This window comes from Symphodus melops, assembly GCF_947650265.1.
Source record: "Symphodus melops genome assembly, chromosome: 16".
Taxonomy (NCBI): Eukaryota; Metazoa; Chordata; class Actinopteri; order Labriformes; family Labridae; genus Symphodus; species Symphodus melops.
The window spans coordinates 7,659,228-7,682,919 of record NC_136706.1 but is presented as its reverse complement, the minus strand read 5'-3'; the positions used below and the strand labels follow the sequence as shown (position 1 = coordinate 7,682,919).

The 23,692-nt window shown below is 40.3% G+C and overlaps 2 protein-coding genes across 16 annotated transcripts in view; both read right to left on the bottom strand.

Annotated features, from left to right (window-relative positions):
* Positions 1-4,674, bottom strand: part of LOC306837233 (disabled homolog 2-interacting protein-like) — a 148,031-nt gene extending 143,357 nt beyond the window's left edge. For all 7 annotated transcript variants that reach the window (XR_013780895.1, XM_079364809.1, XM_079364817.1 and 4 more), the window contains exons 1-2: positions 4,575-4,674; positions 2,716-3,094 (exon numbers count right to left, since the gene is read on the bottom strand). Coding sequence is in view for 6 of the 7 variants with exons in the window: in XM_079364809.1 (XP_079220935.1) it covers positions 2,716-2,755 (40 nt within the window). In the remaining variant the exon portion in view is untranslated. The remainder of the gene's footprint in view (positions 1-2,715; positions 3,095-4,574) is intronic.
* Positions 4,675-9,311: 4,637 nt separating this feature from the next.
* Positions 9,312-15,440, bottom strand: LOC306837234 (protein CutA homolog). 9 transcript variants are annotated; one of them, XM_079364822.1, is made up of 7 exons: positions 15,177-15,440; positions 14,895-14,976; positions 14,194-14,342; positions 13,059-13,118; positions 12,194-12,248; positions 11,930-11,979; positions 9,312-9,438 (listed from the first exon to the last, which is right to left on the bottom strand). In XM_079364822.1, the coding sequence occupies exons 2-7, from the start codon at positions 14,973-14,975 to the stop codon at positions 9,336-9,338; spliced, it is 498 nt and encodes a 165-aa protein (XP_079220948.1). In that variant the 5' UTR covers position 14,976; positions 15,177-15,440; the 3' UTR covers positions 9,312-9,335. The 9 variants fall into 9 exon arrangements, with proteins under 9 accessions (XP_079220948.1, XP_079220951.1, XP_079220953.1 ...); XM_079364825.1 differs by lacking the exon at positions 15,177-15,440 and adding an exon at positions 10,298-10,344 and having other exon boundaries at positions 14,895-15,170; XM_079364827.1 differs by lacking the exon at positions 15,177-15,440 and adding an exon at positions 10,298-10,344 and having other exon boundaries at positions 12,203-12,248; positions 14,895-15,170.
* Positions 15,441-23,692: the final 8,252 nt, after the last annotated feature.

Sequence of the window (23,692 nt, the reverse complement as noted above, 5' to 3'; positions counted from 1 at the left end):
TGCAGACATAACTAACGGACAGAATATGCTGGCGAACGTTGTGCACCTCTCTGCATCATCTTGTCAACGAGTCACTTCTCGAGCCGGTCAAACTCTCTCTCTCTCCCCCCCCCCTCACATTAACTTCCTGTGAACCTTCACATTTCTGTCTGCCGCTCACACACGCGTTGTGTGAGGCTCGTCGCCGGCCACCTGCTCTTGTCGCTGCTGCAGGCCAATCCAACACACTCGAGGCTAAATGATTCCTTTCCTTTCATGCTGGGACTGCACTACGAATAACGCCCATCTGTCGGAGCGGCCCATGAGGCAAACTGTGCGTCTTTACCACCTTAGAGCTGTGCCTCTGTGTCCTTAGCTTTGCTCACATATTACTGAAATACACTGAAAATTAAAAAATTCAACCTCATAGTGTTACTCAGGGACATAACAGAACTTTATTTCTGTTAAAACATTTTTCAAACAATGTAAGTGTGATAAACACTGACAAAGTTACCATATTTGGTTCAAATGCTACAATAGCAGGATCAGTGACGTAGAGTGATCTCTTCTGATTGGCTGAGTGAGGATCACATGCTTCTCCACCTTACTGAGGTGTAAATGTTTGTGGAAACGACCAAAAATAGTCACTTGCCCTATAAAAGGGTTAAGAGCAGCAACGTCAGTGACGTGACTCAAACCTTAAACTGCAGAATTTTACTGATTAATGATTTCACCCGGGAGCTCAGTGTGGGGCGACGGACGACGAGCTGCAACGAGAGCGTAATGTTTGAAGTGTCACTAAATCACGGGCAATACGGAGGCAGGCACAACAACTCAAATTCAAATTAGATTCCGACTTCCTCCAAACACGACTGTTAAGTCACAGTATTTTCTTCTGTCAAAACCAACAAAGCTTAACTGTGGAACTCTGAAATAGTAGTCAGGGATTTTTTATTTTTTTTTAAATCCAAAACTTTCCCAACCTGGAGTGCTTTTTCCAAAGGGCAAACAAGCGTCACGCTAAGAGAGAGGCAGGGTGAGAGAAAGGAGTGTTACCCTTGAGTCTTCTTGCAGTGGGTCCATCTTGCAGCGTCCAACCCTGAAAGAACCCACTATCTGATGCAAACTCTATGTAAAGGGTGTGGCAACTAAAAGCAGTAGCATGACTAATTTATTCCCGCATCTCAAACATTGGCACGCAACAGAGAGTAAGACGAGCGTACCAGAGTAGGTTGCAGAATACAAACGGCAGCCCCAAAAAACACCTGGAAATAAAAAGCATTTCACAGAAGAGGCATCGAATCGGCCTGATTCGCTACGGGGGGAAAAAAAGAAGTCATACCACAAAGTTCTATCTGAATGTGATTGATTCACCTGTCTCTATCAAACTGTATCAACCGTTTTGCAGGAACAGGGGGCAAATAAAAATTTTTTCGTTTGACAATCATAAGACTCGAGATAAATATTCACCTCAAAGACAAGAAACCCTGCCAGATTCAAAACTCTCTTACTGGGAAAAGTCTAACGTCACGATGACAGCAAAAGTAGCCTTTCCTGTGTTTGTGTGGTTTCAAAGATTATCGTTTCCTCAGACAGTCTGAAGCAATGCAAAACCAAAGCATGCTGGGAAATTACCACCTTGACACAGCCCACCCCGCACAAAACAAACAAAATGACATAAATGCAAAGTCAAAACAGAAGCGTATCACTAAGTTGTTGATACTTGTTGTTGAAGCCCAAAACCTCAGTTTAGCTTGAACTCCTTCAGAGTTGAAATGAAACCAGAGGAAAGACTTCCTTCACCAAACAAAGCCGTATTATTTGCTGCTCTCAGGTTTTTTGTTTTTTTGTTTTTGTTCCCAGGCTCTTGTTAAGTAGCTTAATGAGTCTGATGCAGTGCAACGCTGGAATAAACAAGCTCCTTTTATGACGACCACGATTTCAAAATGCAATCATTCTCACCAGTATAACCAAACTTTCAATTCAATTACTTTTTTTTTGTGTTTGTTTTTTTTTTTTTAACAGTGGGTAAAAAATGTTAACCGACTCCACTCAAGCAAGTTACATAACTGGCTCCCAGCTCAGCACTCGGGCAGGTTTGTCCTCAGAAGCCAGGACAGCGGTCAGCCCTCACAGAATCAGTCCAGCATAGTTTGACAGGCTTTTCCAATCCTTCACAAACCAACTTAGTCACTTTGATCGCTCACTTTCCCGCCCTCTTCTTCTTTACATGTTTCATATGCAAAGCACTCTGTGTGCAAAATCTGTCCCCGAACAACACCCTGAAACAACACTTTTTACAGTCAGCTGTAGCATACTGCAGACGGCGTAAATGAAAGAAAAACAAGCTCAAGTAGCACAAGCGTTGTCACTGTATGTAGGTCAGAAGAATGCAATAGTCTCTTGCCGATATGTACTTTTCACAGCTGCGGTTAAGATGAGGCAGTCGTAGTATCAGGAGCTACTCTACCTTCATGCACTTCTGAAAGCACTGCCATCATGGTTTGTCACCCCTTACAAAACAGCACACATGTACTCACGGGCATGTTAACAGGAAAACACACGGACAGAAAACGCATAATAGACAGATGAATACATAGAGGGAGAGTGAAGAGCAGAGAAACAAGAAAAACATGTGACACCTAACAGAGAAAAAAAACAAAACAGATAATTATGCGGGTAAAGAGGATTGATAACAAAGACACATCTTCTTTTTTTTTTTTTTTTTTACATTACCTGAAAGGGAATCAGAAGACATGCTATCTTGCTGCTGCATCTTGAATGTTGGCTCCACTGTGAGACTGTGTGTGCGTCCACAAGCTGCAGTTAGCGAGCGCTCCAGCACGCCTCGCTGTGTGTTTTGATGACGGCGTCCGCGTAGCAGCTCAGGGAGCGACAGAGCCAGGAGGAGGGCGGTATTGGAGAAGGGGGGGGGGGGGTGGAGAGAGCTTCTTTATAACCCCGCCAAGTGCACTCCGATCTCGCCCCTAAATTTCTCTCATTCTCGTGTTCGCGCAAAAAGCACATGCAGTGCAGATGGTGATTTATGAGGCGCACGCAGGGAGGAGGAACAGGAGGAGGGGAGGGATCCGGAGAGGTTGAAAAAGAGGAGGTTCTGAGGAGAGAAAGAAAGCAATCACCTTTAGTGTAGGCTTACTCAGTCAGGCACCAAGCCATTACTCTTCCCCTCCCGTCAGTGTAACCTTGCAACACACACAACGCTAAGCCAATTCAAAGCTTACATGTACCACAACATCTGTTTGGATGTGTGAGATCTTATCTTCATGGGAATTTACAGGCTTAAATGGAAAAATGCCACCATGGACATGAGAAAAGATAAGTCATTCAGAAAACACTACTGTATTAGATCTTGCAAGTTTTACTGGATAATTATAAAAAGCAATCAGTTCACACAATTCTCCTGATCACCGCCTCAAACTTAACAAAATGTTGGTTTTTTTGTACTCTACTCACTTCTGTGCTGAAAACATAATTACGAAGTTTTGACTTGACTGAAAATAACACCAGTCTATTCTTGGATAGATTAGTAAGAGAATCTTAATCATGGTTTCCTTCACCACTAAAAAGATGATTCAGATTCTTCTTTGTCACTTGAGTAGAACCAGATGATCTGGTGTATGTGTCTATGTGTGTATGTAGTCTTCAGTTTATCGTTTGAGGAGTATACTATTTTCAAAACCCACCCATGATGTCATTAAGCATTGGAACATGCTTGTCATTAAGCAAGCCCTGGTACTTTTTATCCCCATGGATTTCACTAAAAATCCCTACAGACCAGGGGTTTTCAAAATCGTGGGATAGTGAGCTTCCACTTAAATATCAAATCTTTGATTCCCATGATCATATTTTATATATAAAATGAATCCTCCACTATTTATCCTAAATTTAAACTGACTAAAAACTTTACTAAATTATGAATAGATTATTAGGCCTATTTGTGCAATTTCACTCCTGTAAAAATCATTGACATGGACATGTCAAGTCTTCCAGACAACAAATAAAATCCTGACCACTGTGCGCACCACTGCTTTACATACCACCGTGGTGGTAAATAATACACAATTACGTCCAATATAAGAGATTAGAAAAGACTCAATATTAACTAACGAACTAGTTTACGGTTTTTTTAAATACAAGAAAGAAAAAAATAGATAATTGAAAGGTCCTTTTATATGAAAAAAAAATCTATATTTATCGATCAGAGTTTGAAAAAAAATTGCTATAACTATCTTGTGTTTTTTTGTGTTCACAAATTGAGATAATTTAAATCTTTTTTTTTTTTTTCAACTAATTTAGCTCACAGATATTTTAAGGACGGTCAACCGCCTTTGATTTTTTCAAATTGAGGCCGCAGCCATCTTTCCGCTTATGGCGTCCTACAGTCTATGGTTGACTTTGTAATTAATATACAGTAAATACTAACACTCAACACGACAAAGCTAATTCATTAGCTAGCTAGTAAGATTATAAACGGACGTGTTAAACTTAAAACATCTAATGTGCTCATGACACAGGTATGGCACACAACACCTGCGAGTAGCATTTAAATGAAATACGACCTGACTTTCACTCACCAAAAAAATACGAAGCAAAAACTTCCTTGACGGTGTGTCAGCGCAATTAACTGGAAAGCGTTTCATATTATATCTACTTATAGTTGCATTGGTAATGCTAATACAGGCGACAGCACCTCCAACAGCCTCGGGTTAACTTTGCACACGGCAGTCTTCTGTCACTCAAAGTGACCACGCCCCCAATTATACGTACAACGGTAATGTCATTTAAGAAGATTTTAATTTTTTCCTTTCTTTGCCAATACTTTTTGTTTTGTTTTTATCAAAAATTGCTCATGAGTTGGTCATGATTGACAAATCAGCTATAGAGACCAATATATTTTGCACTAGGACTTGCTGAATTCTGCTGTAAAGTTGGGCAATTATAGGAATTTACAGTTCAATGTATAAATGGCAAATGTATTACGCTTCATAAGGCACTTAACTTATTCTCTCATTAGGCTCTCAAATGTGTATTTGTCTATGTCTTCTGTTTTCTCTGCCAATTGTGCCAGACATTTGTACATTTATAGTTGTGTTCCATGCAGCCTGGAGCAGAAACTCGGACCTTGCAGTAACACCAAACTTAATTCTCTCCTTCATGACAGATAAGATGATCCATCGATGAAGGAAACTTATCATTACCCTAAACGTAAAAAAAATGCATCTGGATCTTCTAGGAGGGCTTACCATTGAGTACACATTAAAGGAAAAACATGGAACAAACTTTTAACGAAGTAAAACAATGTTAATTTTATTCTAAAATATGCATTCAAATAAAAAAAAAGTACATCATTTACCCCAGGAAGCAGCCCTGGTATGCATAATCATGTTTTACCCAGCAAATAAGTTTTCTACCTGCAATAGCAGCCACACACACACACACACACATCAATTAGTCAACCTTCTTTGCTAAAATATTCCTCCTACCTTCAATTCATTCACCCTGCTCCACCCATCTTTTGTTTGAGTGATTAAAACCTCGTAATAGCAATAACCAGGGCACCAGATCAGTAGTGGGCCCCTGAGGTCTCACAAAGCCACAGCAGCGGACAAAAATATGCACATTTTGAAATGACAGTAGAAAACCTCCATTTGGCAGTCCCATTTAAAAACATTCACTCTTGTTGCCTTGCAAAATTGCAGTATTGGTCTGAAAACCAAAATTTGACAATGAAAGTCAACCAAGAAACACAGGAAGGAATTGTTGGTCTATAGGAGAGAAAACATAAATGTATCTTCAATAGAAGAATTATCTATCTTCAGTAAACTTTTTTTCTTCCTGGAGTCCTGCACCTGCAAACAACTAAAGTGAAGGATAAGCGATTGCTGTGGATGTCATTATAAGGCATTTTACCTCGCATCCTAACACAGCTTAGGAGGATATGAACTGATTAAGCCTCAGTAAGATCATCCAGCTAGGAGAAACACTCCTGATTGTTGCACCTTGGTTTTTCTTATTTTGTTTTATCAACTTCCTAAAGCTATACTAAAACTGTGTCACCGCTTGTAAAAGACTCTGTGTTGTAGCCTAGTTGTTAGCTCGTGTGTGCATGGGAATAGACAAAAAACTGGATCAGTTACATAACTGAATCGACAAGACTCTTGCAAACTAAGTATATTATAAACGACAAGAGCAGCTCTAAAAGTATTTAAGCCATGATCTGACTCCTTGTTGCTCTCCTTCTTCTACCATGTTGACCTATTTGAGTTGCCACATTTGCTGGTTACCTGTTGTTTATCAGTACTCCACCTGCCTGTTTTTCTACACTACAGAGAATAATACACTTTTAACTGACTGCCATGTGACAAACTTGCCTAATAAAAGGTTAAATGATCATATTTGAGTAGCCCATCCAAACCTAGTTTGAAACTGTTTGATAACACTACAGCACTATGACTTTGGTAGAAGTAACACAATGCACAACAGATCTAGATGGTGTGTCCTGCAAAATTGCAGTTTGGCTTGGCAAGAAAATGCAATATTAATTTGAATAAAAAAGGATGTAAGTTTAATTGAATTACATTTATTGAACTCTTAGTAAAGGAGGAACCTTGTTTCTAACGTAACAAAAACAATTATCTTGTAGTTTGGAGCCATTGTAACTTCAATCAAAAAGAGATAATAACATCCTGTTAAAACAAACCTAAAAGGCCATTGACTGTACTGCTGCTGTAACCTTCTACACATGATATTTGCTTAACACTTCCTTTCTTAATATTATTTCTCTGCTCTGATACCATTCCATCGTCATGAAGTTCATATCAAATTCTATGTTAGCACACCATCAATTCCTCGCTTATGTCAGAGAGCTGTCTGTGCATGCGAGTCTGAGCGTGTGTGTTATTATTCCCAGTTTATTGAATAGCACAGTGGGAGCATGTTATCAGCATCTGCTTCCTACAGCTTATTCTTAATTATCCTCTTCCTAACTCACTATCCCACGGAGAATTTAATGACAAACGGGGTGGGAAAGAGCCAGTCACTTGTCTGTGTGTCTACACAACTTGAATAATATTCATGCTGAAATATATGTCTCTTAATTTGCCTCAACCAATTAAGTCTTTGATTGAGTACATTGTGGACACAGTCTTAACAGACTAAGAGAGATCGAGGGTGAAATAATGAACAGGAGGCGAGAACGACTCTTTACACAAACTGTCTGATTATAAGAAGAGAAAACTAATTATGCATTTGGCGTTCAGCAGCCAGTGTTAATTGAGGTTGTTAATACCATGAAATAGTAATTCCTATAAATGGAAAACACACATTACACTCGTTCCTTTTTTTATCTTCATAGAGGCTTATGAGGATGAGTCTGATTGTATATTAAGTAGAGAAGAAAGGCTGCTTTTAAAAAAAATGAAATTGCCTCTCAGTAAGCGAGCAGTTGTATCATACAAGAAGAATTTTCTTTTAGAATATCTGCAAAAATAACCAGCAATCTGCAATAACTCAGCATGAGTCAAACGTCAATATTACTATTGTGTTGTTTTGTGCATTGAAACACCACCACCTAGTGGACATTTAACCACACTGCAGAATAAGATTTGATTGCTTCTTGTAGCAAACAATGAATTGAAAAAAGTACCCGTGCAAATTTAGGTTATGTCATTGGTTTATTAATGTCATAGATAACATACAGAATGTATTGAAATAACAGACATTCACATAAGCAGAAGCTTGCATCCACAAAAACACACTCACATGGTCACAAAACGGCCTGAGCTCCTGGAGGAGGAGGATTATTTCGGCTCCACAGACACAACAGCCAACTAAAATGTGTCTGCAGTTCTTTTGTTGAGGCCTCATGCCGGAAACGCGTTCTGCCGACTGAGGCTTAGTGTGTATTTTAGTAGAATGAGGTAAGCATGCAAGGCTGTCTGACCTGTATTATCCCAAATGTGGCATAGTGCTGGCATGTTTGTTGTGAATTTTAAAGCCTTTATTTTTAAAAATTGTGTTGACAGGATAAAAACAGGTATGGAATCAAATACAGCAAAACACTAAATATCGATAGGTATATGTAACGTCAAGAATCCACACGCTCTATCTGTGTTGCTATTCATGTCTGCAAGTGATGTCTGGGTTTAATAACAACCTTCATTTTTTTCATTTCAATTGGCATTTGAAATACTGCAGAGATCAAGGACATGTTCTTTTAAGGGAAACCTGATCAGGTCATCATTTGTTTTTCATGATACAGTACAGAAAAAAGCTTTTTATAATTTGTCAGGATAAAGACAGGGTGGAGATTATAACTCTCTGCTAATTTATCCTCAGTGCTTCTGTTTAGCTTAAATTTATGTTGCACAAAATGGTTGTAAATCAGTTCACGCTGAGACAACCCAGAACAGAGCAGTTCTGAGATTCAGCACTTTTGCCGTTTTCTCCTTTCACTTACAGTTCGGGAGTCATTCAGTTGTGTGTTGCTTACAGCCCCTTTTGTACCAATAAAGGGAATCTTCAGCAGCCTGACAGATCAATACTTTATTGAACTGAAGGTACACATAGATTGCTCTAGAGCCATGTCGCTCTGAGTGTCATTGTTCAGATTTCCCCTTGGAGAGGAAGACTCATCTGATTTCTAAAACTGCTTTAAAGATCTTTTGGAATTCATACAAATAAATACATCAACTTAAGTTAAAGTATGAGCAACATTGTGTTCAACATCAGGCCGTAGGTGATAACAACGATGATAATGACGACATCTTAAATAAACGCAAAGATTAAAAGCCAAACTAAAAAGCCTGGTGAATAAAATGCAAATACTGAACGATGACTGCTTTAAGGGGAAGGTGTTATCTGTGTTGAAAGTGCAATAATGCATACGCATTATGTATACTGAGGGGTGGGCAAAGAATACATTAGAAAGGGGAGTGATTGCACTTTCAAGCCCATTATTGGACACTTGGACTGCATTATATCACTCATCCTTTGCTTCTTTTCCACATCATGTTGATGTTTTCATCCATTTGTGTTTATCAGACTACCACAGCACAAAGCATTAGTCCTGTCATGGTAGCCTACATTTGTCGAATGTCAAATGGAAATATTTGATTGAAGTAAGTGTTTTCTGTCGCTTGTGTATAAATCAAATCTTCACAGCGCAATTAAAAAGTCAGAGCTCCAAACGGCATAAATATATTATGGTTGTTGTTCAACAGAGTGCTCACTTAACTCTTCAATCCAAAGCTGTTAAACCAGCTTGGGCTCATGGCTCAGCTTCCTTATTCAGGATGAGGTCCATACACAGATTGTCTTTCATTTTTATTGATGCATTAGTCATCTGGAATGGCTTCATCCATCCATTTCATGTAGGCCAGACTGCCGTCCTCCACAGGGAAGCTGAGGACTTCTGGGTTGGCATAAGGGTGGACAGACCTTGAAGGGACCAACAAAGACACAAACAGGTCAGAGAAGTTGAAGAGCTTAGCTGTAAGAAAAAAAAAAAAAAGGCAATTTAAATGATTTTCTATGAGATGTGTAAGACACGAACAAATAGTCTCAAATATAAAGTAAGAGAATGGTGTGGCAAAATGAAAACACTAACACAGATAATACACAAGGAAGGAAGTTGGGCTTGATATTGATCTCAGGAGTTTGTAAAAACTGCTGCTTGTCCAATCAAACTGGCACAAAAACACAGAAAATAAAATGACAGACTGAGGAGAAAGTCTCCACATGCCAGACAAATTCACTTGGACTATCAACACACCGTGATATTCTTTATATCAGGGGTTCTCAAACTTTTTTAGAACATGGACCCCTTTCAGGTGAGACATTTTTCCAAGGACCCCCTCATTATTGTAACGTTGATTATTCATGTACTATGTAGTACTTTGCAACAATAGAATTAGGATACAGAGTAATTTATTTTACAGACTTTGAGAAAATGTTGGCTCCAAGGTGTTTTTTGCTTCGAGTTGTTTTTTTGTTTTTTTTATAATTATTGTTGCGCACTATGAAGACGACATGTCATGATCATATCAGAGTCTTATCTATTGGCTATTGGCACAGAACTAAAGGGGGCAGGAGTATTAGAGAAAATAGCAGCTTTTATTGGTGCAAGTTTGTAGATAAGCCTTTTCAATGATACAGCACACTTTTACAATTTTTTGTAAATTATTCCGTGGACCCACCAAACTATGGTTCGTGGGCCACTGGGGGTCCTGGGACTCCACTTTGAGAATCACTGTTTTATATGCATGCTAAGTCACCCTCACTAAAATGTTTGACTCACTGTTCCATGATGCACTGCACTTTGTCTCTGGTTTAAGTCATTGTGCCCTTTCAGAGAGAGGAGGTTTGTATTCCTTGTACAACCGAAAGATGGAGCATTGACACATACTACATAAACCTGCTGTGTTATCTATGTTCTCTGCTGATTCCTAAAGCTCTCAGCAGCTGTAATTTGATCTCATGGACTCATCGTGTACATCATTCATCAAATCAAAGTGGACGAGTTCAACCTCTGTACAGTGTGTGCGAGGCATGAGCTAGTCAAACCTATTTTGTTTTTAAGCCGGGCTGTAAACGTGTCAATTTCTGCTGTAAAAATTGGATTTTCTTAAAAGGGTGTATGTGTGACTTTTAGCGTTTCAGCAGCCAGCCTCAAGCAGACACTCGACAAACTGCAGGATTTTGCACTTCAGAAACAGCTTCATTTTTTTAACACCAGATGTTACAGCTTAGTGCCTGTGTGTGTGTGTGTGTGTGTGTGTGTGTGTGTGTGTGCGAAGGGGGGGGGCTAATCTCCACTCAGGCTGACAGCAGAAATTCGTTGTATACACCTTTAAGAAAACAATAAACTTTCTATTCTATTCCCAAGATTTGGCTCTAAGGAGAGTAAACTGATCTTTAAGGTGTTAAAAGTTCATAATGGAGCAGAAGATCAGAAATGCAGTAATGTCCTTTGCTTAAAGAGACTACTTCGATACAATGTCTCGAATAGAAACAAAAAAAAAGCTAAGTGGAATATACTTAGAAATGCATTGCACTTCAGCAAAACAGAAAGCAGGACCACTTACTAGGTTTTACTATTTACAACTTTCTTCAACTGGGGCTTGAAGTGTTTTTTTTTTCTTTTTGGTGTTTTGACACATTAACTAACTTGAAGCAGCAGCTTTTAATCACACGACTCCACAGTATGCCTACAGGAGGAAAATAAGACTCCTCCATTGTAGCACCAAAAAGAGCTTCAAATGCATCTCAACACAACAGCGGTCAGATTACAAGAGATATGTCCTCATCATCGTCAGTGTTCTGATAGCCCAACACTAATGAGCTGTGTGTTGTAAGTGAAACCTTTTTTTTTTTGAGGCTACAAGTAGCTAACTGAGACAATAACTAACTCTAAATGGTTATCTCACAGAGTTTCATTTCAAGTAAGGCCAGACACAATAGTTTAACAGTACTAAATAAATAACTAAAATGCCATGATGTATAAACAAAAACTAATGATTTGTTTTTTAAAAAACTGCTTTTAAATGTTGAAGTTGAGGCGGGTAAATCCTGTTACGGTTATTCAAGAGTCTTTTCCAAACAGCAACGGTCAATGAGAAAACATGTGAGCAACGCCAACACATTTTCACCTGTGCTTTTCATAAATATATACTTAAAGGGTTTGATCACAGCGATTGCCTTTGCTGAACAAAAACAGGTCTACTCTAGATGCTCGATTTCTTCAGTCGAAAGGGAAGTCGTGAATTTTTAAGTACGCAACAGGGCCCAAGTTTGAAAATGTCAGCAGTGAAGCCTTAATGCAATCAGACAGTATAGTTGGCCGAGCTGAATCAATTAACCAGCTGTACAGGAAATGTAATGTTTAGTTCACAACAATGTGAAATAACTAAGACATAAAGCAAGCTCTCACCTCACGTAGTCCACCACCTCCGGGATCCTGGAGGTCTTTGTTTTCACCAGCTGCAAACACAGTGACATCTCATCTTAAACATGTTTTGTTATTTGACTTTTTATTTGTAAAGGGACCATGTTAAATATTAAACATAAATGTTGCCGTTTGATGTATTGCACCAGAGTTAGCTGAGAGCTAGTTGAGCTAGTTGTTAATCTGCTTTTCATATCTACCCTGTGCTTAAACCATTAACCCCGTTGACCCCAATTGTGACTTTCTCACCCAGCTCACCATCAGAATTTCACTTGCATCCTGGATTTCGCCTTTCCAATAGTACCTAAAGAAGTAGAAAACACAAGAAATTAGAGCTGTACCATGTATCCAACGCCTGGATCTCACCAGCACATTACGCAAAGCCCTTAAAATCAAGTTAGCGAAAGCTTTGATAAAAACGATAACATCCATCAATCTAACCTTACCAACCATTCATTATTGGCTATGACTCACAGATATGCAGTCAAACTGTTCCTTAGAGGCTTTTACGGTGTTGTAAGCAAAATAAATGCTTCTGTGAAAGACGGAGAACACACAAACTAAGAACCCGTATTGAAGCATTTGACATGTCAGAATTGGAGTGCAACACTAAACAAGCCTTGATCTAACTCAAACACGTTCCTTACAAACCTGCACCCCCTCCCTCCCACCTCCATCAACACGCTCACCCCTTAACTAACCCAACCACATCTTGTATTTTTAGCCTAAAACTCTTTTTGGTAAACAGGTCTTAACACAGTCTCCTCTATTCAGCAGCACCTCCGTCCTCTCCCACCCTGAGTGTGTTTCCTTCCTTTTGTGGTTATACATTAAAAGGAATGCTCAGCCATGCATACAAACATATGGGCCCTTTGGATGCTAACTGCCACTCAGTTTGTCGGGATGGAAAAACTGAAAAATGCATTCAAATACAAACCATTCAACCTGTTGCTGCCCTGACAATTAGCTTTGTAGTAAAGAGAGGGGGAGAGGGGGTGGCAAACAGCAATGTTTATGTATTTGTGTGTTATGTGAGGGAAATGACAACTAGGCCAAGCTTTGTTGTGCGTCAGAAGCGAAGTTGAGTCAAGGTAATGGGCAAAGTATGATTTACATTGTGGAGGTCTTGGAGAGAATGTTAATACTGGCTGCCAGCCGCCTCTCCATGATTGTCCTGGAAAAAAAAAAAAAAAAAAAAAAGACAGAATGGATGAAAAAAAAAAGAGTAGAGCAGACGTGGAAAGAAAAATTAAGCACTTAAACAAACCACCAGCTGTTTATCAATCACGGCATGTAACTGAGCCCTTTCATCGAAGTGCTCTTAAGCACTACAGGGAGAAAAAAAAAAATACTCCCAAGCACGAGATGATAAACTTTCAGCTTTCTGTTTTCGCTGCCCCTTCCTCGAGCCAGTGTCTCTGAAGGAGATGATTTACATAACTGGCACTCGCACTTTGGCTTCTTTTTGCCTGGAACACGTGATAAACAGAGCTCATTTACATGCAGCTAAAATACCAACAAGGAAGATGAGAATACTAACACGAGACACTTTCTCATCTCTACACAGAAAAGTCATTAAATGGCCTGGCTGACTGACTTTGAAATGTTCAAGTCACTTTAATAAGTAAGATAGTAGTAATAAAATAATAATGTAATGAAAGCAGTCAACACCAAAATTACAGAATTAAATCCATGTTACAACTTATCCGTTATGAAACGTTTTCTTTTTTGACAGGAGTTGGATGAGGAGATTGTAAACTGAGTTGTCTGGGAGCTTGTTTGTTTAAAAGGAAATGAGCCATCTAAAGATGCACTGCACAGGTGTTGTTTTTCCACCACTGTGCCTAAAGGGAGACGCAGGGTGGCTTGGCTTCGGTGCAATTAAAGGCACAAAATATTTAAAAGAATCGAACGCATTCATTTCAGACCTTCATCGCATATGGATCAATACATTACCGCTGACAGCCCTACTTTACAGATACATTTCTTTTTCTTTTTTTAAGATTTATTTTGGGCAGTTTTGCCTTTTTATTATAGAGGGAGGAAAGTGGACAGAGGCAGAAATCGGGACGTGCGGGAAAGGAGCCACAGGCTGGACCCCAGGCCGCCCGCATGAGGACTATGGCCTCAATGCATGGGGCATGCGCGCTGCCGCTGTGCCCCCAACACAACTCTTGACATGAGCCATAAGAAGTCACTGGTGAAAGGTCCAGTAGTGTATAACACTGTCAGCAGACGATGAGATTTACCTGCCAATGTCTCTTGCTGCCTGTTCATTGGGACTGTTGATGACAAGGAGAGAGTGGTGGCCTGGTACATAACTTCCTGTTAGCACCGAATGAAGCTGGATCCCTATGGACCTTAATCCAGGATACATGGACACAGACAGGACCAGGAGCTGCCGGTGCAAAGAGGACAAGAACACCTTCAATTGTTAAATTGACAAAGTCAACTAATAATCTTGTATGCAAATCTATCTATCTATCTATCTATCTATCTATCTATCTATCTATCTATCTATCTATCTATCTATACTTTAAGACAAGCTTTGTTTAATGTTTCATATTTCATGTTGTTTTGCATGGGGCAAAGTTGTAACTCAATTTAATTAAGTGATGCCATCTGAAAGCATGGTCATGTTTGGATTGGACTGAGTATTTATCCTCTTATTATTTGGCACTGTCTGCCACAGATAAATGAGTATGGGCCTTGGCTTGAGTGCAGAGAGCAATTTATAATCTGTCCTACTTTTCTGCACAGCATCGCTGGCATACATAGATGCCCGTTAATCCAGCACAAATATACTCCAAATAGGTACAAAGGGGAATATTTGAGCATTTAAGACGTTAGAAGGGTTTTTGTAAGAAAAAAAAAATACATTTCTGAATGTTTTCAAACAGCCTACATAGAAATTGTGATAAAAATCCAAAAAAATCAAAGAAGCTCTTACCAAACATAACATGAGCAGGACGGTCCGAACGACATAGTGGCAGAAAGCCTCTTTATGGCATCGCTGGAGCAGCCACTCCATCCTGTTAAAGGCAACAAATGTCATTCCTCAAGTCCACCCGATGCAAATTGCAGGAGGGACAAACTGTGCTAAACTTCGTTCACAAAACCGCTGAGGCCTTCCCAAATGAGATAATTAGTGCTCCATCATTTTTACAGCCACTTGTGTCGCGGTAAAGTGCTGCCTTTGTGTGGAGAAAAAACCACTCTGAAAAGTCGTTACCTTCACAGGAGCAGTGCGCACCGTGTTGACAGGTAGTGTTGGACGGGACGGTCAAAGGCGGTGGTAAATCTCCGCGCCGTTTGATTGGTCGCTCCCACTTCCTTACACGCGCGCAACCAATAACAACCTACTATTCACCTCAGCTTCCCTGACCACGGGCCTACGTGAAGCTTAAGCGGCTTTGTTGTCTTTACAGTATAAACAGAAGCCTCACTACGTGTCGAACGGCAGATTTAAACTGTAAATCTGCGATATCCGAAGACTATTTTTATTTTTTTTCAAATACGTTCTTCACAGTGGAAATAGAAAGGGCAATGTGCATGTACTCAAGTAGTCTACCTTAAGCTTCTTCTTAACTATTTAAGCCATTTCTATGTATGCTATATTATAAATGCCAAAATGAACAGAAAGTATTCATCTGCATTGCACTGCTTTGACACTCAAATGTGATAATCCACATGAAGCTTTACAAGAGCTGTGTATAGGATTTAGCTGCATCTTGAGGCTGCAGATGGCAATCAACTTTAAAAAAAAGGGTCATATTCTAAGACTGACTAAGACTGTAAGAGTTTCTCCATTGATTAAGCGGTTAGTCTTTTGTTTCTGAAGGACACACAATGTGGAGAAACATGCTACACATCAACGAGACCTGCTTCATCAACATGTATCAGATTTTGAAACTATAAATTAGATGTAGTAGGTCTTATTAAGATAACATGTTATTTTTAATATCTCATTTATATTTTAAGAGGAAGTTTGATACAAACAGATCCTCAGTAGCACGAGCATGTCTATCTTTTGATTTTGACATGTCATTTAGGAGTATGGCTTAGATTTAAATAGTGCAAAAATATTACTTCTGGTCAGTTTTAGTTGTATTTAGGTTTAAAATTACTACAGTGTAATGGTCAGAGAACCAACACTTGTTAACCCGGTCATGTAGCACAGAGGGTGGAAAACATACAGTACAGGCCTAGCTTCAGAACACTTTTACATCCAGCCTGCTGATGTAGGGGGTTTGTTCACAAATAATTGAATCTGTGATACTTTGCAAGGCTATCATACATGTCGCACAATAAATGAAAAATACAAAATGCTTGTCTGGAATATTCAGTGTTTCGTCAAACACAAGTAGGATGTCGACTTCATTTATAGTGCTGAAAAAATAAAGTTGAACTGGACTGTGTGAAGTTTGTGTTCAAAAGCTCCTTCTTTTTCTGACCACTGGTTTCAAAGGAAAAATATTCGCATCATCTAGATGCGGGAAGTGCATTTTATGGGCCATTTCCCCCCCAAGCTCAAGCTAAAATATCCAAACACTTGGTATTCAGTTTGTGAAACAAGCTCAATAGGGCAACCAAACACTTTCGGAACTGCAGTGTTACAATTTAAGACTGATGGAACACCTGTTAGAGAGTTATTAGAACAGTGATTAGTCTTTTAGGAGAAGAAGAAGAGAAAGTTAGATTTTATTGGCGTTAGATAATTAGCACTTTATGACCAGGACAAGAAAGATGTGTGCTTGTTTTTATACTTAAAACAATGACGTAAAACATTGAAAACATTGTAGTGAAAATAGAAAAAAAAAACACGTTCAACAAAATACAAAGCCAATGAAAAAAAAGGCCCTGTATCCCACTGTTTTAGTGACAACAACAGTTCCTTTGCTGGTCCTCGCTGTCAGCAAAAGAAGGCCAATCACTTGTTTGTGTACACACATCGCCACACACAGTGACTGCAGCAACTTGCCCTTTTAGATAAGCTTGCAGAAAAGTCAGGGACCTTGCTAGGCTGCATGCGAATGAAGGAGATAAAAACAGGATTATCAAAGAAAGATGAATAATTCAGAGGTGGGAGAACAAACCAAACTAATGCTCACTGTTTGGTCTTTTATTTGAAAGGAGAAGAATGATGGGAAAGCAGACGAAGGAAGACAGAATTTAAACAAACAAAATGACGTCAGTTCTGCAGCTATATTTGGCACGGTCATAAGTTGGAAAATTAGGGCTTCAATGTCATGTCAAGTGAAGTCAAAATCATAATTTGCCACTGGGGACTTCACAGTCTGTTCAGTGTGCAACTGTCTGTCCTTGCAGACCCTTGTTTTGGGTTACAGAAATCTCCAACATAAAAACAAAACTACAAACAAGAAAATAATTTAAATGTAGCAGAAATGGTCTTCTTCTGAAGAGTTTTTTACGATTTTGTAACCTTCTGTACTTTCTTAGTTTGGCTTCTATTTATTCTTACTTCTTATTCTAATTGATAGAAGAGATTGGAACAATTTATTAGAACAAAACTGTCACAAAACAACTAAGTTTCTGTAATTCTTCACCCTGAAGGTATTTTTCCAAAAGGTGCAATTTCAGTGACCTTAAACGCAGTTTGCCATGTGTACGAAAGGCCAGAACACGGTTAGGACACCGTTAACTTAAATACACAGACAGAGACAAAGGTGAATAAAAAAAGTTCAAAATAAAACAGGAAATGATCTAAAACATGTAGGAAACAAGTTAATGGAGCAAACCAGAGGTCGTGTCCAGAGGTTTATATACCTAAATATGAAATTAATTGTTTTTTTGATATGCTATGTTGGTGTTGTATTATGGGAGGTGATTTCTAAAAGAGATGGGTGGGATTTAGATGGTGGATGGGGGATATTGGAGCTGCAGAGGGAGTCTAGAAACTGAGGCCCACAATGGATGGATTTAAATAGGGCGTAGATGAGAGAGAAGACCGAGGAGCTTGGTGCATGCAGATCGTTAAAATGAATAAGTTTGTCGAATTTTGATCCAGGAGGACATTGAACAATTACAACCTAACCATATTTTCACCAACATGACCTGAAAACAGAAAAAAGACAGGCACCAAGGACAAAATAGGGAAACAAATGGGAGCAATACAGGAAGCAGGAAGGAAAAATAGAAACATACTGAATATGGCTGAGTGTACTCACAGAAGCCAGTTCATAGAAATGAAGGACAGATCTTCGTGGCTTTGTTTTTATGCAGGCTGACCACATGGGGGTGCTATGGGTCCATGCTTGGCTCTGTTTCCCCTCCCTCCATTCTGAATATATTAAATCTGGAGTGTTCACTTTGCATGTAGAAAATTCTCATCGACTGAAATGAAATGTAAATGCTCCAACAAAGCAAGTTGCATGACTCATCGCGTCCCCCCCCCCCCCCCCCCACCCCCACCACCACCTTTTTTTTTCTTGACCTCTTCCCTGCCAGCCTTGTGTACTTTATTTTGCCAGCCTCCTCCTCCTCCTCCTCCTCCTCCTCCTCCTTCATTGGACACATCGAAGATCAGAGGGCCATCAACAGGGGGCGCTACGGTCGTCATAGTGTCAGAACGAACCAATTTATTTCCCAAGCTCACCCAGGCTTCATTTGAGAGACCATCAGAGAGCTCCGATAGAGCCACTTAAGCCACTATTCCAAAACATGAAAGAAGGCAACCAAAATAGAGATACAGGGAGAAAGGCGAGGAGCTGGGTGAGAGGCGTTTGATCTGCTTCTTTTGGAGCATCACTCAGAGGAGTTTGCTTCCCCTAAGGAGTACTGAAGCCTGTTTGTCCCTTAGAAGTCTAATTTGAAAAAGGGGATAGTTTTTATTTTTGTCTGTTCTTCTTTTCCGTTTGTGTATAATGATGCCAGAAGGTCTTCAGTTAGAGCAGCAAGGAGAAAATGAGATATGAGAACGGGGAAGGTTTAAAGAAGTCTGGCAAGAAGTGTCTCGCCTAATTCGGCATTAAGCTGAGATCGTCTCAGAGTGTGAAATAAAACAAGTTTTAACAATGAGAATAAGAAGTATGGATGAATTGAGGACAAAAACCAAAGAGAGGAATGAAGAGGTTACAGAAATCGAAAGTGGGACAATACTTCTTATTTGGATGTCAGTTAAGCGTTTTTAGGTCACGGCAAGTCTGTGTCAATTTATGTGCAATGTGAAGCTAACTAAACATAAGCCTGCTAACACAACAGTGCAGGCCACAATCAATTGCAGTTAGAGCTAACGAAAATGTTGTCCGCGCTAAACTCCTAAAACTCAAGGGAAGTGGGGATGGAGGTGTTTCGCTGGGGGAGAGCGGAAGCTTTTTAAGGAGAGCGGCGGCTTTTGACGGCGGAGCCGAAAGGCAGTTTGTGATGGTTTCATGCTCATGGAGCTACTGGATGTTTGCTTATGTGGCTAAACAAACCACTACTGGATCAAAAAGTCCCACATTCAAAAAGTCCCACATTCTTCCTTAAAAAAGTCCCACATTCTTCCTTAAAAAAAGTGTTAATGATTGTTCCACATCAAACAGAAAGAAAAAGGGAAATCCCTATTAGTATTTGTACTTGATGGCACGGCCTTTTTGCCTTCAGAACCGTCATATTTTGAAGCTTCTAGGGTCATCCACCGAGCTGACATATTTGACGAGTTGAGAGTCAGGACGAGTCTCTCCCTGTGTGGCATTACTGCACTCTATGGCAGGTTGAGGATGTAAGGACAGAAACTGTACACACTGCTGGACCCACTGAGGTCAGATAAGTCCTAATGAAGGGACTTTCCAGCCTGTGATTACCTCTGAAGGTAAGAGCCTGGCCCTCCCAAAGAGGTTAATTAAAAAAGTCGCGGAGGCCGAGCAGGGAAGTGTCTCCATCACTGCTGTGAACCCTGGTGACCCCTTCATCCTCTAGGACGGACACAGCTATCCATCACAGATGATTCCGGGGCTGTCTGGCTTTTTGCTGGAGCCACTGAAATCCCTGAGTGACTAAAAAAACACCGAAGTGCATGTTGCAGAGCCACAACTCTGACAAGCAGTGAGACAAAAAAATACACCCCCACCTCCATGTCCCTCAGGTAATGAAATCTCTCCGTTCTCTAGGATCAGACAAACACCATATCTTGTCATCTTCCCTCCATTTTCTTCCTCGATCTTCTTCTCTTTTATGCCCACTGTGTCACAACTACCGGAGCTTGCAAGGCCATCCATCAGAATACCAAGCTGTCCCTCGCGTTGTTTACTTCGTCTCTGCTTTCCGGAAAAGATCACAACAACACAAAACTTAAAGTATTTATGTTTGTTTAGCCACATAAGCAAACATTTCATATCCACCAGAACCACAGGTAAGTATTCAAGCTCAATGCTTGCCTTGAGGAAAAAGCAGAGTATGGGTGCATTACCTTCCTGGAACACAGCATGAAAGAATCAGTCATCATCAATGAAACAATCCCCCCAGCAATCCCTGCTGAGAGGACAGATTTGTCATCCCTATTTCCTCAGTTCTGGGAGATGAAGACAAAGGTGTGATGTTGTGTGGAATGGAGTAACACAGCTATGACATAGAAGAGGAAAGACAAATCAGAGGAAAGAAGCCCTTTGGCTGATTGGGTTTGAGAGACGACAGAGAGCCTGCGGTCTTACTGGTGAAAAAAAAAAAAAAAAAAGTTAAACATTTTCATGAATCTGCTCTCCTGGAGTTCACCTGCACTGGTGGGAGCCTTAAATCATGTCATGCTTGATTGGCTGAAGAGGAAAAAGCAGATCCCTGAAATACAAGTGGTGGGAGTGGGCTACCTCTAACTCAGAGGAAAAACCTGTGCTTCCCCATTACATTTTCCTCACCAAAAAAACCGTCTGCAGCATAACCATTCCTCGCGCTGACGCAGGTAGAATGAGCTCATTCGCCCTATCCATTCACAAGCTGAGTGCACCAAAATTCAGAGAGGGGAGACGCATAATAAGTTCAGACTCTGAGTTAGAGTGCCTGCAGGCAATAAGGAGGTGGATGAACGGCGGAGACTTGATGGAAGAAAAGTGTGCGTGTGTGTTCGAAAGAGGCTTAGATCTGGGGGTAAAACAGAGCACCATTTCTACACTGAGGCAGCACATACGCTCTTAAATGTACTTATTCTAGGTATGTCCCACAAGGGGTGTTATGATTGACAACTCCTGCATTTGAAATAATGATTCAAAACAGAGATACTCATGATTCTAGTGAGGCTTGCAACTGATGAAAAGTGATCCATACATCTGAGTTCATGATTGGGGTTATGTTCATTCACTATGCATGCTGGGATGCACTCTCACGCTGAATGCATAAATTTTTACAAAGAATATATTTGATAATGCATAGACATAGTTGGAAGCAAAATAAACCTCCAAAGGTTCAGTCTGCAGAGGCAAGGTCATTTTTAAAAAAAAGACATGGCAGTGCAAAAAATAAATATTTTCATTAATATGCTGTCCACTGTGGATCAAACTTTGAGCTGAGTGTAAAGTTAGGGTGTGTGTGTGTGTGTGTGTGTGTGTGTGTGTGTGTGTGTGTGTGTGAACCTCAGACACTTAACCATCAGACAGTGGTATTATGTTAATGCAGAATCACCATGAAAAGGGCAGCCGGAGGCATGCTCAGGGCAAAATAGTATGTACAGCAGCTAATCAGCAAACCAGCCAACTCACTCCTGTTTACCCTATTTGAGTCACCCCTAAATCTGCAACCCCTTCATTTGATTGCTTTTCTTTCCTCTACAAGTTGCAAATTGTGTTTTTTAGAAGAGAGGAACTTTTTAAGAGTTCAAGGACAGTCGGAGAAACCCGTCCTTTTCCTGCCGAGCGCTGTTTTACAGTGGATTATTTAGCTCCTTCTCCAGAGAATAGGGCTGATCTTTAAAAAACGACAATTCAAATCATCAACCGAGGAGACCCAACGTTTATGAAGTTTCTCAGCCAAAAAAACACAGACAGCATGGCAATCTGTAAACTTTGCAAACCAGTTCTTCCAATAAGCCTCAAGTGTTCCTCATTCATAAGGGTTAGGGTTGGCTTTCAAGGGGATTTCCATAAAAAGCACGTCATTTTTTCTCCTCCTCTTAGAGACAAATGGACCTTAAACGAGAAAAAAAACTTTGGAGCAACAAAACTCTTGCAGCTTAAAAGCAAGTGTCTTTCAAGCTGGGCTTTGGGAGCTGCAAGCAGAGCTGTTACTAACTTCAGCTCAGTGTCTCTGTGACAAATGACACATGTCCGACGGCCACAACACCTTTAGTTCGCAGCATAACACTTTTTAAGGTGAAAAATGGCAATGAAGGGGCTCGAATCTTTGTGTTGCACAGCCAAATCTGAGGAGACAGGAACCTCGGGGCACTTATTGTATGATGATCGAAGGTGGCTGTGGCTCAGTGGTAGAGTTGGTTGTCTCTCAATCAGAAAGTAAGGGCTTGATCCCCATCTCCTGGAGCCACAGGAGAAATCCTGCATGCATGTTATCCCATATGCTTTTCTGTAAAGCGTCTCGACACAACACTTGTCATTAATTGGATCTGTACAAATAACGATTGATATCACTGTGTCCTTGGACAAAACACTTAACCCCAAGTTGTTGTTGGCATATGCAGGTGTATGAATGGATTCATTGATACGAATGAATACTTTACGTAGCAGCTTCTGCCATTAGTGTGTGAATGGTACTGGGGACCTAAGTGCAAAAGACGAGAAAAGCACTATACAAGTTCAAGTCCATGTACCATTTGATTCATCTAGAGCTAGTCCTATTGGTGTAAACATGCACATATTAAACAAAAAAACACCTTGTTTGTTGTCCTCAAGAGAGCTTCCCAGTGTTTGGTTTATCTCAGCTAGTTCCCAGAACTGTTTGGTTCTGAAACAATTCACAAAAAAACTTTATTTCCCCCTGGGTGGGTAATTCAAACTACCCTAATGCTTTCAGTTCCTTATCTCTGTTTTTTTTTTAACTTCTTTTCTACCCTGCGTTTGCACCCTTGTTTCTTTGACTTTCCTCCTCCATCTGGACACCTGAATATAAGGCATTCTCTCCTACTTCAGCCCATTTCTTGGTAGATTGTCTGTTGTGCTTTCACCTCAGCAGTGCATCCATTTTCTCTGCCTGCCTGAGTTCTGCCTAGGATGACCCCCTGCCTGTCTTTTGTGCTCCCACTCTCTTGCCTGATCCCCTCTCAGAGAAATTTTACCCTTCTCCTGTGCCCTTCATATTTTGACTGTTTTGTTGGTTTTACACCTTTAGTGGACCGGTTAATGTGTTTTGCGTGCAAACCTCTTCGCACTGAGCCTTTACTACTCCTTATACTCCCTGGAACATGAGAGCAGTAGCTTCTTCCCTGTGTTAATTGTTTTCCACCTGGGCCCTGTTCAGCTCAGCTTATTATTCAGACTTTCACTTGCCAGCCAGCTGATAACCTCCAACTGCTGTGAGCAATTAACAAGAGTTCCCCTACTGTAGCGTCCAGAAAGAGGGATCTCTTTAGTGCCAGAGGAGAGTGAGAATGAGAGAGCGGGGAAGGTTAGGACAGAATAGGAAGGCCAAAGGGATAAGAGAGAGAGTGCTAGAGAGGACATTTTCCCTGGTAATTCAAAGGGAAATCAATGCTAATGAATGGGTTGGTGCATGCCGTGTAACGATAAGGAAATGACCAGCTAAAGACGATGCTGCATGGGCATGTGTGTGTGTTTATGTATGCACACGGAAACTGATAAGGATGTT

What these genes read in the sequence shown, in the direction of transcription:
- LOC306837234 (XM_079364820.1), bottom strand. Translation starts at nt 14,999, where the DNA reads ATGACATTTGTTGCCTTTAACAGGATGGAGTGGCTGCTCCAGCGATGC. An exon ending in AAATTCTGATGGTGAGCTGG is followed by an intron (nt 11,980 to 12,193) that starts GTGAGAAAGTCA and finishes CTGTGTTTGCAG; the next exon opens with CTGGTGAAAACAAAGACCTC. An exon ending in GAGGTGGTGGACTACGTGAG is followed by an intron (nt 9,439 to 11,929) that starts GTGAGAGCTTGC and finishes GGTCCCTTCAAG; the next exon opens with GTCTGTCCACCCTTATGCCA.